The 17,836-nt window shown below is 36.8% G+C and overlaps 2 protein-coding genes across 2 annotated transcripts; one reads left to right on the forward strand and one right to left on the reverse strand.

Moving 5' to 3' along the window:
* The first annotated feature begins 891 nt into the window (after positions 1 to 891).
* proca1 (protein interacting with cyclin A1) lies at positions 892 to 5,318 on the forward strand. The gene is made up of 4 exons (XM_065281499.2): positions 892 to 1,892; positions 1,986 to 2,118; positions 3,412 to 3,546; positions 3,641 to 5,318. Exons 1-4 carry the CDS (start codon positions 1,364 to 1,366, stop codon positions 5,118 to 5,120), a joined length of 2,277 nt encoding a protein of 758 aa, XP_065137571.1. The 5' UTR covers positions 892 to 1,363; the 3' UTR covers positions 5,121 to 5,318.
* A 2,323-nt stretch (positions 5,319 to 7,641) lies between these two features.
* LOC135771299 (dehydrogenase/reductase SDR family member 11-like) lies at positions 7,642 to 16,925 on the reverse strand. The gene is made up of 7 exons (XM_065281501.2): positions 16,763 to 16,925; positions 10,329 to 10,538; positions 10,153 to 10,247; positions 9,943 to 10,072; positions 9,710 to 9,802; positions 9,561 to 9,626; positions 7,642 to 9,145 (listed from the first exon to the last, which is right to left on the reverse strand). The coding sequence occupies exons 1-7, from the start codon at positions 16,895 to 16,897 to the stop codon at positions 9,101 to 9,103; spliced, it is 774 nt and encodes a 257-aa protein (XP_065137573.1). The 5' UTR covers positions 16,898 to 16,925; the 3' UTR covers positions 7,642 to 9,100.
* Positions 16,926 to 17,836: the final 911 nt, after the last annotated feature.

Here is a 17,836-nt window from a genome sequence, read left to right on the forward strand (position 1 = left end):
TTTAATGAGAAGTAAAAAACAAAAAATCTTCGTGCTTTATCGTGCGCAGCATGCGCATTTGAATGTGTCTTTCTTTTTAGTTAAATCAACTATATTTACATATGGACAAACGTGTATTCTCTCCTAAAATTACTCTTTTTTTTATCGTAGTGGCGCCTAAAGTCTACTTGAAAAAGATCCTAAAGTTAGGATCCATGTAACCATAGGACAAGATACGGACACTGACCGATGTGCACAACAAATGTAACTGCATGGAGATCTAGATTCGCTCGCATTGAAAAAGCCCACTGTTCCAAATTAGGTCACTACCCATTCCTTTGTGGCATTAGAAAGCCCAATCTCGTTGGTTTGGGAGAATCACCCCATCTCTTGTTACTATGGAAAGCGCGACAGGAACCTCCCTCTTGCTGCGTCATCAAAGTAAATCTCGAGGTGTTGGAAGCGATGGGGGTTATTTGCGGTCAATGCTCAGATATCCATTACAACGCAGAAGTGTACAGAATGTCAATGCACGTACACAAAACAACATGTTTGATAAAAAAAAATAAAAGTGGTTTATTGAATTGAATTGTATTTTGTGGTTGTGAAATTCTTTGTTTTCTTGACGTAGCCTACTTGTAATTCTTGTGGTTTTTTGTATTGATTTATGCTTCGAATTTTAATGTGTTTTTTCATTGTCTTAAAGTAATATAAAAAAATGTTATATTACGAAACGTACAGCTAGAATGCTGGATCGTTAATATAGACAAACCAAACCAAACCAAACCACTGGTTTAAATTAACATTGAAAATGTTGCATTTTTAAAGAGTGTAAATATATATTTAACAATATATGTTTAAATGATTTTATCTGTACGTAAGTGTATGTATAATATTGTCTGCTAGATTTTTTAAACAAGTATCAAAGATACATTTCTGTTCTTTGAAATCTGAACGGACATTAAAGTTAAATCATCATCAAATGTGTGAAATAGTAGTGATTTCTCTTCCAATGACTCATTTCACTAAAGTTCATTTTGATCTCTTCCTGGATAATTTGCAACTCTTGCAAATAAGTGGAGAATGAATTTGCGTCTTGCAAATGTAGCCTGGGATAGCCGATGCGCAGGGAAAGATTCATGTATAAAGGCGCCATTGGAAATCATTCCACATTGTTCACGCGCCACGAGACGACAGGAGGAGAGAACAGATGTACTATTGGAGTTCATTCGTGGAGGAGAGGGTTAATTAAATGACAAACCCCTCCCATTATTGACCGACAACATATTAATACCCACAGCAGACTTTGAAAGAAGCCGGTGCTGCTTGGAGAGGCTGAGGTGCTGTCTGAGACTTCGTGGTGCTGAAAGTGCCGCCCGCCGCGATGTGGTCCGTGCTTTTTGTCTTTCTGTCCTACGTAGACAGAAACTTCGTCAAAGGGGAATTGTTGACCTCTTTGGATGCTGAAAAGGAAAGCAAAGAGTTGTTTTACATGCTGAACAACACCATGTGCGCAAAAGGTTCAATGGCAGGTGACCATCATCTCCATCAGGTCACCGATGGGGTGGAAGAGGTTCGCTCGTTACACGACTCTCAAGGACGTTTGCTGGACTGCTCTGTCATCCAAAATCAAATGCAAGTGAAATCCTTCATGCACGTATGCAGACTCGGTTTAAGAGAGCAAAAGGTGAACTCTGATTTGAAGCCGAGTTTGACCGGGTTGTCGGAAGCCAAAGCGAATTGTAACAAGTTGAAGACGAAAGGCGACAGAAACGTGATCGTGACAACAAAACCAAAAGAGTCGGATGCTGAAAACAACAATGACAAGCTACGTCGATCGAAACGAGGTTTCACTTATCCGGGTACACTTTGGTGTGGTGCGGGAAACATTGCGGACCATTATGACCAACTGGGTGAGTTGCATTAGCTTACGTATAATTTGATTCCGTTTTGTAAATGCCCACAATGAATTAGAGGTTATTAAACTGCTACTGAATTTTGTGCAGGTGAATTCGCGGAAACAGACAAATGCTGTCGCGTGCACGATCACTGCCCCTACGTCATTCATGCGTTCTCCTCCAACTATGGATACACCAATTTTAAATGGCACTCCCTCAGCCACTGCGACTGTGACAATCAGTAAGTTTCATATACACATCTTAAAATAAAGCTTCCTAGCAGGTTCTTGGTCGAGCTGTAAAAGTGACTGGTTCCCTTGAACTTTAGGGATGTTCAACTTGGCTTTACAATGTCATTACATTTATCTTGAATAGTGATGAGCTGCTGTAAATAAAATAACGTTGAATTTTAAGCTTAAGTTATTTCAACTTTATTTTATTTGATAAGTTACAGCACTAATCAAAATAAAATTGTAAGTTGAAATGCCACGTAAAGCAAAGTCGATTATACTTAAAATTTAAGGCAACCATTCATTTTTACAGTACCTTTAACATCTGTTGCACTAAAGCAGGTGTCTTCAACCCTGTTCCTGGTGAGCTACCTTCCTGCAGACTTCAGGTCCAACCCAGCTCCAACGCACCTGTCTGTAATTATAAAGCAACCCTGAACACATTGATAAAGCGGGTAGCTTACCAGGAAAAGGGTCGGAGACCCTCTTTAGTGAATTTTTTTTTCAAAGATTATAAAAAGTGATGATTTTAACAACCTTTGACTGAATGGTTCTTTAGGGCACCAAAAATGTTTCATTTGTGGCATACACTAGAAAATAAGGTGTTTCGTGATGCCATAGAAAAACCTTTTTTGGCTGAATGGATTCACAAGGAACCTTTACCATCAGCAGAACCTTTCTGTTTAGGAAAAAGTTCTTTGTAGTAAAAAATATGAAATAAAAGTTATGAAAGAAATGATTCTAATAAGCACCTTTGACTAAATGGTTCTTTGAGGAATCATAAATAGATCTACTATGGCATTACAGTGAAGAATCTTTTAAGCACCTTTATTTGTAAGAATCCTTAATAGCACTTTTATTTTGTAGTGTAGGAGTTGTGGTCCAGATATACAAGTGTGATAAATGACAGACATGCCCTGCGGTATGATGGGCTGCATTTAATCTAAAAACTACTTTATACTACATATTTCTCATTCTTGTATAATTGCTATAGCCTGCCTGTTGTGATGTTAATTAAGGCTGACATGGAAAACTCATTTGTCAGACTGCAGGGTGAAAGGACAAGTTTAAAAGTATATTAAATGATGAACAGCTACTGTACTTAAGACATACACTTCCAAAAATATGCCTTTAAATCAATAACTAGTTATTAATGTTAACTGTAAACTAAAAAAAAATAAATGTGCATGTTTAACTGATAATATATACAGTTGCGGTTCATTTGTTGATCCTTAATTAATATTTATGAATACAGCTATTAATGAATTTTAACCAGGAAATATGTGTACCTGTGTATCAAACAGGTTGAAAGAATGCCTGAGACAAGTCAATCACACCTCTTCCCGAGTGGTTGGACAAGCCTTCTTTAATGTAATTGAAGTGCCCTGTTTTGAGTTCACTTATGAAGAGCAGTGTGTGGAGCGCCACTGGTATGGGATGTAAGTATTAAAATGTAAAATATTGAAGCTAAATGTAAATCTGTCCTGCTACAGTGGCGTAATAAATGTGCTTTTACTTTTCGATCTATCAAAGGTGTAAAAGGTACGACAAAGTTCCCGTTGCAGTGATCAAAGAGTCCATTCCCTACGACTTCGGGGGCATTGATGTCATTGATGTATTAACTATAGCTCCTCCCAAATCGAAAGAGTCAGAGGAAGAAAAGCATGACGAGACTCAAACGACCCAATCGACATTTTCCAAATCGAAGACCGCCACCCCTGAAGAGCCCTCGCTCACGAACGTGGTGACGGCCGCAGAGGATTTCATCAAAGTTCTCGCCACGGTCTCCACCTCGCAAAGCTCATCCACAGACACAGAAAAAGGAGAAACGCAGACGTCAGAAAGAAAGAAGAAGAAGAATTCGGGCAAAAAGAAAAAAGAGAACAAAAAGAGAAGGGGAAAGGGTAAAGGCAGAAAGAAAAACCAAAAACTTGAAGCCGTGCTGAAGGTCGATGAAGGAACATCAGCTCCACCTCCTGCAAGTCAAGTGCAAGATGAGGTCAAAGGTAAAAATAATTTTGATGCGAACATCAAAAAATTAAGCACAACGGAGAACAATTTCATGAACGGTGAGCTTGACGCTGTAGGTAATAAGATGATGAGAGATGATCCTCAGAGGACGGTTAATGACAGTCAGGAGGTTGTGTCCACTTCAGCAAGTACAAAGAAAGATCAAGAGATACAGCAAGGACAAGAAAACAACACATACATCACACCTACATCTCACACTGTCCCAACTACTCGTGCTAAGCCCGTAATACCAAAGCTGAGACATAGAAATGAAAAGAAAAAGACAAGGAAAACTACAGAAGCCACCCATGCACACCCGAAGGAAGTAGCGAATTCAACAGATGGCGTAAACCTCGCAACAACAGAGAGTCCCATTATTGAGGTAAGAAAAGAGATGCCACACGGCACAGAGCACAATGAAGAAAGGAGACCTATAGTCACCACATCCAATCCACAAAATACACCCATTGTGAGAACCAAAAGGCCAAATTCAAGGCAGCGAGAAGGAAGAAAGAGAATGAAGAAAATCTTCAAAGCTTCCTCTACAGAAGAACCCCATCAAGATCTCACCTCAAGAGATTCCCTACTGGATCCCGGTACAAATGGGGTGACAGTAGGGCTACCAGAGAGATTAGGCTTGGACCGGCTCGAAAACCTTACATCATCAAGTGCACCTCCAAAAAACAAAAAAAGTTCAAAGGGCGCCAAGGGAAGAAGAACATTTATAGAGGAACACTCCAAATCTTCCAACGACAGGCGTGTAGTCAAAATCTGTTATGAAGTTGTTTTGCCTGCTGAAACGGATACAACGCCACTCCCTACTTTGACTCAGGAGGACACCGTAGTTCAGTCAGCTGACCTTAAGATGAGTACAACTCCAACATTACCTCTCGCACAGACTAACACTCCATCGATGGTGACGCGCGGTCCTAAAACCCTAAAGGGGAAGAAAACCAAGGAGCGAGGAACCAGGAACAAACGAGGAAAAGCTAAGAGAGAATGATATTCGATAAGCTCTGCATGGTGGTCAGTTATGCCACATGATATGGAGTGAAGTTGTTTTAATACGCAGCATGTTTTTAACTACTCTGTTATTTTAGATCCACTGATGGTAGATTGACTGTCAGGTCAATTTTATCAAGCATCTGTTTCTCAACACGATTTCTGAATAAAGTAAATAAAAGCAGTGTGGGTTCTCCAATGGCTGAGTTGTTTAAAAACATTCCTATGCTTAACCGTATGGGGTTTTGTTTTTATTAAACCATGTGGAGGTGTTTTGTGTACTTATGGGTAACCTGAGATATTATGACATGAAACCTGTCTGAATACCTGCAGTTTACTGTATGATGGCATTTATTCTAGCAGCGAGACTTTGGTTCTGCTATATTGCTAGAGGTCTTAAGAGTGAAATAGGGTCACATTCTTCATAAAGGATAATCTGGTTTAAGTGCCTCACACAACCCCATCCATTAAATGAGTATTGTAACACTCAAATCTCATATCAGCTGACCCTCACATGCTTGTGCTGGAAATTGCATGGAAATAAAAAATCCTTGTTGCACTTCCATTTTGAAATTATATAAATAAACTTGAATTAGCTTAAGTTATTTCAACTTAAGTTTTTATAATTTATTTAGCAACTCCTTTCTAGTAAAAACATTGAAATGAATTGTAATTTTAAGTTGATTAAACTTAATAATTTAAGTGCAGAGTGCAAATGGGGGCTGTACCTTTTCGAAAAGTACACCTTTGTACCTACAGAGGGCATTTTAGTATATCAAAGGGACATACTGGTGCTTTTTAAAGGGTACCATCCCAGTGACAGCTTTTGTTCCTTTTTTCTGACAGTGCAAGTGAGCATACATTTAAACTACAAGAAATTTGCATAAGACTGATGAAATGGTGTACAATTATGCAAAAAAAGTAGTTGGTTTGAACATTTATAATTATTCAATGGTCCGGATAATTATTTTAATGCAGGGCTTATAAGTATAGGGTTTGGGGCAAAACCCATACATACTTATTTAACACTTTATTTTAAATATGCAGGCCACAAATATATTTAAAAACCTTCAGTTTTCGTGTCATTTAAAAAGATTTTAGTTGTTTTCCTAACTGCGATTAAGACCCATGAACAAAAATTGGAGAGAGTAAAAATGGACTTTGAAAAAAATAACCTTGATATCTTTAATATTGACTGAGTAAGGCCATGACAAAAACTCGAATCAATGTGAAATTAATGATTGAAATCCAACTTTGATGCTCCTGATATCATTATTAGATAATACTTTACCCTGGATTTCACAGATAGGGTCACATATTATGATATAAAATATTATATTTCGTATGTATATATGTGTATATATATATATATATATATATATATAAATAAATACGAAATATTATCTAATAATGAGATTAGGAGCATCAAAGTTAGCATCAAATCATCATAAATAACATTGTGTAATATTATAACCTCTACAACAATGTGTTGGTTAAACTTAAAGGAGGCTAATTTCTATTATTCTCCATTGTTAAATTATTCAAATGACAGATCACCCGAGTTTATTCATATTACGGTGTGAACAGAACATCACACCATATGACATCACACCTAACTTCCTTCTCTGTGACCCCCGCTGTACTCAGCAGATCTAGAATGAGCACACGAAAACAATGTCAAGCCTCATAGTTCTCTGTTTCCCAGACATGGAATAATAATCTAACATTCATTGGGTGTAGACGTTATGAAATAATATACATTCCAAAACAGTACAAAAGGATCACTTTCAAAGAATAAAAGACAATTCATGATTGATTTTGCAGCGTTCTGTGCTGCTGTGTTCATGGAAATGGGGTTAAGAGGGCGGATCACTGTTCCCATGAGAGTGAGAGCTTTTGCTGAGTAACTGCACGTTTGTGTCCACATACAGACAAAAGCGAGGGGTTGCCCAAAGACAGACTGCGCATAAAGACAGAATTAATGAGCTGGAGATAATTATAGGAAAAGTGGCTAGATTAACATCTGTTAGGTATTTCCTAAACAACTTAACGGTTTGCAGAACTAAACATCTACGGCAGACTTATTTAATGTTATTAAATCTTTTAAAATGTAAGAGTCACTGGTGAGATTCTGATTTATTACCCTTGTGTTTTACATTGGCATACAGCTACATTAAAACAATGGGCACTTCATGCTACTCTTTCTTGTAAAGAGAATTTACTCTCTGGTCTGAACTCTTCTAGTTGCTAGGGAATTTTCCTCAAGATGCCAATCATGCATGAGAAAACATGGAGCCCTAGCGGATGTCAGATCTTACCATAAATTAATGCAATGCAAAACTTAATTGAAGGATGGAGACTTGTACCATTAACACACTTGACACTAACTAACTGTCCCTAGCTAACCTTTGCTGGACACCAGTGATAGATATGCACTTTTTCATTATGGGCAAGATTTTTCAATAGGGACTTTGTTGACATTTATGCGGCAGTTTTTTTTTTACAAACAAGCTACACCTGTATGGTCTAGAGCATCCGTTTATTAGAAGTAATTCAATTTACAATTCAATTTATTTTACTAACATCTCAGACTTAACAGCATTGATATTGCATAAATCAATAGTAATAATTTTATATGAAAGAAATAGCAGAGAGTGCTGCAGTGGTCTTCTTGAATCAGTGGTGCTCTTTGGATAATAAGAGGTAATTAAAGTACTGAAAACGCAAATCTCCAAGGCACTCGAGTAAAACCCTTTAATTCACTGGGATACATATAAATTTAAGTGTAGAGAAAAAAAGAGTATTTATTTTAATATCAAAATACTCTCCTGTTATAAAAAAGTACACAGAGGATAAATATATATTTCAGCAAAACATGAAAATTACCCCATAATTTACTCATCCTCAAGCCATCCAAGACAAAATGTGTTCGTCTGAATGATGAAGGACATATGCAAGTTATTTTAGTTAATGTCCTTGCTCTTCCAAGCTTTGAACATGACTTTTAAGCCCTAAGAAGTGCATCCATCCTTCACAGGTAATCCACATGGGTCCATGGTTAATAAAGGCTTTCAGAGGGAAATCCATGCGATTTTGTAGGAAAAATATCTAGCTTCCATTAACAACTAATGCACATTCACCAGAGAATTTCAGTGTAGGACGTAGCGTAAGATGCATAGTGATAATAGCAAACGTGGAGAACAAAACAGTGCCAGTCAGGAATAAAAATGCACTTTGGGCTTGAAAGTCATGGACACTGTTTTCTCCCGTTATAAAGCTTGGAAGAGCCAGGACATTTTCTGAAATAACTCAAATTGTGCTCTTCTGAAAGATGATGGACATATGTAGCTCAGATTGAGGAATGAGCGTCGTAACTATTATATGTGGGTGGGACAAGACCCACCCACTTTTTAGGCCACTGTTGCCTCACAGCAAGAAGATTCCCGGTTCGAGCCCCGGCTAGGGCAGGTGGCCTTTCTGTGTGGAGTTTCTGCATGTTCTCCCTGTGTCAGCGTGGGTTTACTCCGGGTACTCCGGTTTCCTCCCACAGGCCAAAAACACGCAAGTTAGGTAAATTGGAGATACCAAATTGTCCCTCCCCCAACTTGTGTATAAATCAACTTGTCTGAATAAACTTGTGTATGTATTACCTGGTTCTCGCCATAAATATAGCCATAGATGCTGGAATGGTGTTACAAAATAAAGGAAGAAGAAGAAAACGCACCAGAACCGCAACCAGAATTTTGGCCCCACCCACATTTTTTGGCTTTTGACGTCCATTGATTGAGGGTGAGTAAATCTTTTTTTTTTCTTTAGTATCGCTTTAAACTATTTAAAGATTACATCAGATGTTACAAGTAAAAACAGTTGTATCTCTTTCAGTGACATTTTGCCTAGAACACATTCATTTCTAAACCTGTTGGACACGTTGGAGATTCCTGGCCAAACATTTCAGAAATATTTTGTAGATGAACTGTTAAGTTAGGAATACATCTGTTCCACAGGCATCACCTGAAGTTCTCCAACCTACAAAAAAAAGAGAAAAACTAAATAATTGTTAAAATTTCAATAAAAATCACTCAAAAGTAGGGTTTGCAAAGCCCAGAAATATCCGAAGTTAAGGAAATTAAACTTATTTGTTAAATTTGGGTCATTTATACAAACTGTTTCCCTTTCAAAGTACATTAGCTTCCACATCTGACTCATCTTCACCTGTGTGCCACAATTCCCATATATTCTGTGTAATTTCCACATACATTTTCCACAATTCCTAGAATTTTGCAACCCTACTCAGAATTACTCTATAATGACTCTATACAGTAAATACAAATAAAGACACAACAGAGATTTGATTCTGTAATTTTTTTCTGTCATAAACCGACATTTGATTTATGTCATAAATAGACTAAATCCATATTCTCCGGTGATGAGGAACATATACCTGAACATGAGCGGGAGCACTTAAAGCATACACCACTGCATTGGCTATATCTTCTGCCTGTAGACACTACAAAAATACAAGATTTAAAAATGAGACCTATATGTTTCACATTTATATAACTTATATATTGAATGTTTTCTATTCTATACCTTTATGTATTTATAAGCAGCAACAGCAATTTCTGGCATGTGACTGTAAAGGCGAGGGGTGAACATAGTCTCCACTAAACCAGGAGATATACTCTGTTGAAGAACAAGCATTCATAGTGCCATCATAGTGTATTTATACATCAATCATCATATTATAGCAATTAAAGTCATCATTTGAATCAGATCCTAGCAAGTTATTAGTTGTGGTTATTTCCTAATATTGTCGCTCTTACGGTGGCACGTATGTGGCTCTTGGTTTCCTGTAACTCTTGTCGCAAACCTTCTGTTAGTGCAGTCACAGCGTATTTGGTTGCCGTGTAGAAGTGTATGTCAGCTCTGGGCATGACCCGGTGTCCACACAAACTAAAACACAGTAAAATACATTAAAATGACACAGACATGAATGTGATCGAAGAGCTCTGTCAGATAAAAATCTCCTGTACCTGTTGATGTTAATGATATGACCATCATCAACATTTCTTTCTTTCATGGACTGGTAAGCCTCACGGGTGCACACTGACAACCCGATCACATTCACCTGCAAAATGTGATGTTTGTGATTTCATATGTATTTTTTTTTTATTTGTATGTATTATTTATTTATGTGTGTCACACTTACATCTAACATAGTCTTCCAGCTGCTGGTTTTGCCATTTAATAGAGGTTCTGGAAAAGCCAAGCCTGCGTTATTGATGCACACGTCGACCCCATGATGTTGAGCTTTGATCCAGGTGAACATGGATATGATTTCCTCCTCTACAGACAGATCACATTTGTATGGAAGCAGAGTGCCACTGAATCCACTTTTGACACATTCTGATGCTATTTCCTAGGAAAAAAAATATACACTTTATGAAGGTGTCAGGGTCCTGTCAGAATCTTGTCTTGAATTATATCTAGTCTTTGTGGCAGGGTTCTGACAGTACCATGTTTTATGTGGGAGATGCATGGTTTTAGTATTGGTTTATTCTGACCACGCATTTCCCGGGTCTCATCACTTTTCTCCGATCCCTTACTTGTGATTTTTTTCAGGTGTATGTTATTAAGTTCTCCCTATTTAATGTCCTTGTATTTGCGGTCCTGTACACGTGCGCTTTGTTTTCCTATTGGTTCCTGTTTGTTTCATGTGAGTTTATATCAATCAAGGGTATTCATGCTAAGTGTTAACGTTGTCTTGTTTTTTTGTGCAGTTTAGTGTATGTATATTGTGTCAAGTTTAGTGTCAGTTTAGTGTTGTGTTCATCCTGTCCTGTTTTGCCCCCTCGTGGGATTTTTTTTTTTTTTTTAAGTTTCTGTGTTCATCTGCTGTCTGTGCTTGGGTTCATCTGTATCAAATTCTCACATAAGGGTTACAAAGAAAAAAACTTACAGCTAAGGGATTACAATAAAGTGAGTCATTGTGAAGAGGGAAGTAAACAGAAGTGCATCCAGTACGTACAAATAAGTTACAGAATTGCTTAAGAGTTGCATATGCTAGAATCGGAAGGGGTTAAAGGAAGAGTAAGCATTTTTTTAAAGTTGAGATTTTAAAGTGTTTTCAAAACTATCTCTACTTAACAAAATTAATTAATTCAGTGTTATATAAAGTTCCCCATGTCCCCAGACACGGATAAATGTCATCACGTTCAATACTGAACTACACGCAGCTCCGTGACTGGCCACACCAGAAAGTAACAACAACATTGCACATACACTGCCCCCTAGTGGCGTTTACATGCCCAACACGTTTCCCCCTCTGAAAATTTAGGAATAGTCACATTTCATGAGGAAGTTACATCCTGTTCTGGCCGGTTGCACAAGCTAGACGTGTGTAAAGCACTTTTTTTTAAAAAGCTTACATTTACAAGTACGCCGTCTTGTAAATGTATGCATTATTTATTATTTTAATTTTGCCTTAGAAACAAGTACTCACGCCTACCTTTGACTAGACGTAAAGATTTAGTCTCGGACGTACGCTATACGCCTAATTGGTGCAACAGGTGTAAATTCTAGGACATAAAGCACATTTTACGTCCAGACTAGTCTTACGACCGGGTGTAAGCCCAATTGGTGAAAGAAGTTGCTTTTCTCTTTATTTCTGTATATTATATGATATTGATGCTACGAATATCAATCTTAATGTTCTGTCCTGTATTTGAATGTCATGGGTAGGCTTTATTTTAAACAACATGATCTCACAAAGTTCCGTGGGATAGTCACAGAATTTTTTGCTCATTTTTCCGTGGCATTTTCACCGATCTCCGCATTTTCCCACAGACTTTCTTTTCCGTGGCATTCTCACGGATTGGTTACTCAACTGCTTTTTCCTATTTTCAAACCATTGTCGCTTCGGTTTAGGGTTAGATTTGGTGTTTGCGTTAGTATGTCACTTTAAGTATTGTTTTATATTATTTTTTTTCTGATGTATTCTTTTATGTTTTCTAAACTTTAAACAATTGTCTCCTGGCATTGGGGTTAGAGTTGGGTTTGGGTAGGGATGTCATTTTATGTAAATCTAACCCTAAACCGTAGCGAAAATGGTAAGAAAATAGGACAAAGCAGTTGAGTAACCAATCCGCGAGAATGCCACGAAAAAGAAAGTCCGGAAAAATACGGAGATCCGTGAGAATGCCACGGAAAAATGAGCAAAACTAAATCACTAGAATTTGCTCAGTGTCCTCGTGCTATTAGCATGGTTCAACGCAGCTATATTTGATGTATACGCAAAAAACTAAGTCCTCCTGTTTCTTTCAGTCCCGTTACCAAAATGACTCCATCCTCCATTAGGAAACCATGTTAAAAAAATAAACTAGTTACCTGAGATTGACAATTTTTTTTGAAATTATGACAAGTTACAACATGCAAATGCTACTGTTTAGGTGGAATGTCACCTGTTTACTTTCACCTGTTACCTTTGTCACCTGAGACAAGACGTTTAGATGTCACGGAAACACACTGTGGTTTAATCATTTGTGAATATAATGTCATATATGTTATTACAAAAACAATAATATTTGTTTTAGTGTAATATTAAACTGTGTATGTCAATATTATTTGCAGCATCCGTGTTCCCGTCTGTTATAAGTTGAAATGTAAACAAATACATTAATGTTAAGCAATTGTGCTCTTATCTTATCTTAACTATTTCAATGGGTGTGTCTTGTGCTACTAGTTACAACACTGTAAAAATTCTTTAATTCATAATTTTTTTTAAAGTCATTTCAACTTTAAAAGATATTTTACAGTGTACTGAACATTGTTGGTTTTATTAACAGAACTATAACATATCAAAAGTGTAATAACTGAGGAAAACGCTTGGAATGCCTTTCATAAAGTACACTGTCCTTATTCAGGAACATCATCAATAGGCCTACACAATCTGTTTCTTGCCTGCAAGCGGTACAATTTTTAAAGTACCATTTCTCAGAAAAAAATTATTTTAAAAGATAATGTTTGAGAAAATTTGATTTTTGCTATGGTCAGTAACTCACAAGTGTGGGCTATCAATACCAGGTGGAGTTTTGAACAAATGTAAAACGGATTCGGTATAATTTCACTTTGAACATAGGGAGCGCATTGTTGACCCTGTCAGCAGGGAAGAACGTAAGACACAAGTGGGCAGGGGCGTAGCAGCCATTTTAAAAGTGGGGGGGACAGTAAAGCTGCTGTTCATAATAATACATTCCAAAATAGAATACCAATTGGCATTTTACAGCACCTAGTGGCAATTTTGGGAACATGCCATGATAGCTTACATGAACCTATATTTGTGAAATCATACTCACAATTTAAAAATACTGCAGGACTTTGAAACCAATGTGAGACCATCTATAGCCTACTTTATTTTTATGAAATAAAGATATTTTATGATAGTTACAATATTTCAGTTACACTACATTTGTATTTTGATGAATATACAGATTACATCTACACTAATTTTATACAACATACATTTTATGAAAATATAGCAATAAAACCTAAATCAATGTATTTACAAGTTTTTAATATTTTCAAGATGGAAGTAAGTTATTTAATCATACATGGCCCTGGGAAGTGGGGGTGCTGTGGGTGCTGTAGCACCCACTGTTGGCGAGAGGGAGATTTTTTTTAAGTAAAAATATTTTGCACAATTTATATATTACTTATGAATATTTTAGGAGATTATTTTTGACACACGTATGTTAGGATTTTAATTTCATTACTGTCTGTGCCTACCCATCTCCGTGGCCTCATCCGAGCGCACTTTCTCCGCCTTGCGTCTTTTGAAGACATGGGTAAGCAGCACCATGACCCAGAATAGACTCACACACCTTTGGCTAATGCATGCCCACACAGGAATTCTGAACTCCCTGGGCATTCGTCCCCTAGCTCATGAGAGACTTTGGACTCTATTATACAACCGGCGCAATGCGCGACGCGAGTGTCTTTTGCTATAGTAAAGAGCGCGTTGATATTATGCGCATACAGTATTAACGGGATGACAACGCGGGTTTGCTTATCACATACATGAATGCGAAGAAGCACAAAAACGCTTTTTAATATGAAAAATTAAAGGATTAAAATGTAAAAGATTATTATTGAGTCTCTTGGACATAAATGATGACCGATTATGAGACGTTAGAAGGCGTAAATAGCTGCTTCATCTAAGTAAATAAATGCTTTACTTTAAACGAATGCATCTTTTTTTTTTATTTAAATGCTACCCCACGAATTTATTGTATATAATGACTATGTACCTGTGGATATGGTGAGATGAGAACGTTTGTAAATTCTTTATCTCTTGTTTGTAACAAATAAAGAATTTTTAGAGTACAAACCTTATATAAAGCCTAATATATTCTAAAAATGTAATTATACACAATGTATTTATTTTATAAAAGTATACAATATCAGAACTAAACCCATTATTATTTTTGTTCCATTTATGAATTGTAAGTTAAAAAAGACAGTAATAGTATTATTTAGTAAAAAAAAAGATCTATATAAAAATATACTAGGTATGTTACTGTGAGAATATTTTACCACTGTTAATCGACGTGTGATTTAAAAACGAAAGTAAAATATTTTCGTCCGCATGGATATTAAAAATTGTGAAGTTTAATTATTATTATGTTGTTATAATATTATATGTTGTATTAAAATATGTTCTATGTATGTATATCTGAAGTTATAATGAAAGTAATTTTCCCTGGGATTATTCAAAGTATTTCTGCTTCTGATTAATAGCGCATATATTTATCTGATAACTGATGATGTCTGTATGTTTCAGACCCTGGCTGTGTGCACTGAAGTGTATATGACAATAAAGTATTAAAACTCAATGTATTTATTTTTAAAATGTATTTAAAATAGGCCTATAGGCTCATAGGTTTTTTGTTAAAAAAAAATTTATTTCACAGCACCCCCTGTTCAAAACATCAAAACTTCCAAACTTTTTACAATTAAACTAGATTATCTTTAATCCTGTTGCTCCATTACTTTAAACTTTGTTTTAAATCTCTGATTAACTTTAATGTTTGATGAGTTCAAATAGATTTTCTACAATTAAATATGTGGCTAAATCATCAGAAACAGACACCGCGAGCGTGGTGGCACTATTCAAAGATGCGTTTATTATAACGTCTCAACAGAGTGAGTTTGACGGCTTAAAAATATTACTTAACACTATCAGTGACAGCTCCCGATGCTCGTATGCGCTTCTCCTCTGTCATGCGCGCTCCAGTCAGAAACTGAGAGCAGTGAATAAACGGACACACGGCGGTGCTTCATGACAAATGCGTCGCGTCGGAACATCTTGTTCATTCATTATATCACAATAACTGAGCTTCGCAATATTTCCTGCCACATTGCTTCGTTAATCAATACAATTGATTGTTTTAATGATTGTCAAATGTTTTTATTTGAATAAGATCTTTAGATTACCGATGTATAGTGATTTATAATATAGGCTACAAAAAAATATATTACATTTGCCTGCATAAACTGTTTATTTTCTTTATGAATGACAACGTCAACATTTGTTGCTGTTTAATTACACCGGCAGATTCATCAGCGCAGATGATGGGTTTAACATAAATAAGTTTTAATCTATATTATAAGGTTTGTAAGCTGTGTTTAAATGTAAGTGGTGCAACACAACTCGAATTAAAATTAAACTGAGATAAACAAACCATATTTTAGCTCTAAACTCTGCTTATTTTAATCTGTGCAACCCACGCTGAATCCTGCGCAGCGTGAGGAGGTCCGACTCCATAGTGTATTTTAACTACAGTAGGTTAAATCATAACATGAAAACTTTATCTCGTGATTTGTGTCATCACGACATACTGCAACATTATCTAACGTGTGTTTGAAAAAATTATGTAGGCTAATCGTCCTTTGCTTTTTTCTGGGGTGCATTTTATCCCAGACGGCGTAATAGCAAAAGTAAATGAACAAACGAAACTTCACAAGAGCAACAAGAGATTTGAAGCTCATACAGACACGCTCTGTGATTGGCTGAATGTTAGTTCACTCAAATCTAAGTAACAAATCAGAGAACACTGTACATGACGCACTGCGCTGTTGCTCGCCGGAGCTCGCCTCCGTCTCTCATTAAAAATTTATGACTTCTGGCCACTTTGATGCTTGGTGGCCTTGTGAACGCACAGTAAAAGTGGGGGGGTCATGACCCCCCCGTCCCCCCCGGTTGCTACGCCCCTGCAAGTGGGTCAACACAACAGAACAAGATAGATGTTTGTGTTATACACTTGTTTTTAGTAAATATTCAAATCGTTCATATGTGACTGCAAACTTGTTTTGTCATTTATCTTTGTAAAAAATTATGACATTTTTATCAAACGTTTCAAAAGCAACATGACAGTACAAACTTGAATTGTTTAAAAGAAAACATTTTTAACAGTTTGAACACTATGAAAATAATGATATCAATTTTCAACACAACAGTATTAGCAGCGGGACAAAAGTAACTGTCTGTGAAGAGCGTGCCAAGGATGCTGTCATGGAATGCAAAAAGCCTCGGAGGAAATCGCCCCCGGTTCTCCCCTGATATATAATCTAACATATTCACGTTACCTCTATTTGTTCGACGTTTCTGGCACAACCAACCACTTTCATGCCATGCTGCACAAGAGATTTGGCTACTGCAGCTCCGATTCCCACTGAGGCACCAGTAACAACAGCAACTCTGTCCTTCCAGCGATCCATCATTACTCTCAAACAAGAGGGCAGAGAGTTTGACTTTGCTTGTATGTAGTCCGACTCCTCCCTCTGTCTGACAATAATAGCCAGCCAATAGGAACACACTTAAAATCAGGCATGACTTTTACATTTTACGAAATAACTCACATGACAATTCATAATTCATCATCGTGTCATCTGACTTAAGTTCTTCAACGCTAACTAATAGCTTCGTATTAAAATGCTTTAATGTCTTTAATGATGAAGCTCCAAAAAGCATTCAACATAAATCTAATATTAAACTAATCCAAATGACACCAGTGTGTTAATAACTGTCATCTGAAGCAAAACATTTGTGAGAGAATATATTTATTTGAGCTTATTTATAAACATTAAATGCTTTTAGTTCTCAATTCAACAGGTGTCATTTTAATTTATGTACACTTCAAACAGAAAATCATGTTTACATTCCCATTTTTTAAGGCACAGATTGTCATGATTCTGCCCTTTTGTCATAGTTTAACTTTAGAGTCTAGAGGCAGGATCATGACAGACCAATGTTTAGTGTGCCAGCACGTGTTTTTTAGGCTGCGTGCTTGCGTGTCTCGTTTCGTGTCTCCGCCCCCTTATTATCCCGTTTATTACTTATCATTAGTTTATACCCATCACCTGTCTTGCCTCATTAACTTGTTTAGCTTTTCCTATATAATCCTTTCGTGTTCATTGTCATTTGCTGTGTCATTTTGTATTGTTCTTGTGTCAACTGTTCTAGTTAAGTAAAGATCCAGTTAGTCTAGTTTCATGTCTCAAGTTCAGTGTTTAGTCTTTTGTCATTTCGTGCTGTTCATGTGTTTGCTCCCTCGTGGGCTTTTGTTTTGTGTTTGTTAATAAAGTGTTTTCTGTTCCCCTCTGACATCGTCTGCATTTGGGTTCTCTCCTGCAAATTCCTGACACGGATTCAGTCTACTG

This window comes from Paramisgurnus dabryanus, chromosome 8, assembly GCF_030506205.2.
Source record: "Paramisgurnus dabryanus chromosome 8, PD_genome_1.1, whole genome shotgun sequence".
Classification (NCBI taxonomy): Eukaryota; Metazoa; Chordata; class Actinopteri; order Cypriniformes; family Cobitidae; genus Paramisgurnus; species Paramisgurnus dabryanus.

What these genes read in the sequence shown, in the direction of transcription:
- proca1 (XM_065281499.2), top strand. Translation starts at nt 1,364, where the DNA reads ATGTGGTCCGTGCTTTTTGTCTTTCTGTCCTACGTAGACAGAAACTTC. An exon ending in GGACCATTATGACCAACTGG is followed by an intron (nt 1,893 to 1,985) that starts GTGAGTTGCATT and finishes AATTTTGTGCAG; the next exon opens with GTGAATTCGCGGAAACAGAC. An exon ending in CACTGCGACTGTGACAATCA is followed by an intron (nt 2,119 to 3,411) that starts GTAAGTTTCATA and finishes TGTATCAAACAG; the next exon opens with GTTGAAAGAATGCCTGAGAC.
- LOC135771299 (XM_065281501.2), bottom strand. Translation starts at nt 16,897, where the DNA reads ATGATGGATCGCTGGAAGGACAGAGTTGCTGTTGTTACTGGTGCCTCA. An exon ending in CTGCTTATAAATACATAAAG is followed by an intron (nt 9,627 to 9,709) that starts GTATAGAATAGA and finishes GTATTTTTGTAG; the next exon opens with TGTCTACAGGCAGAAGATAT. An exon ending in GTGCTCCCGCTCATGTTCAG is followed by an intron (nt 9,146 to 9,560) that starts GTATATGTTCCT and finishes TTTTTTTTGTAG; the next exon opens with GTTGGAGAACTTCAGGTGAT.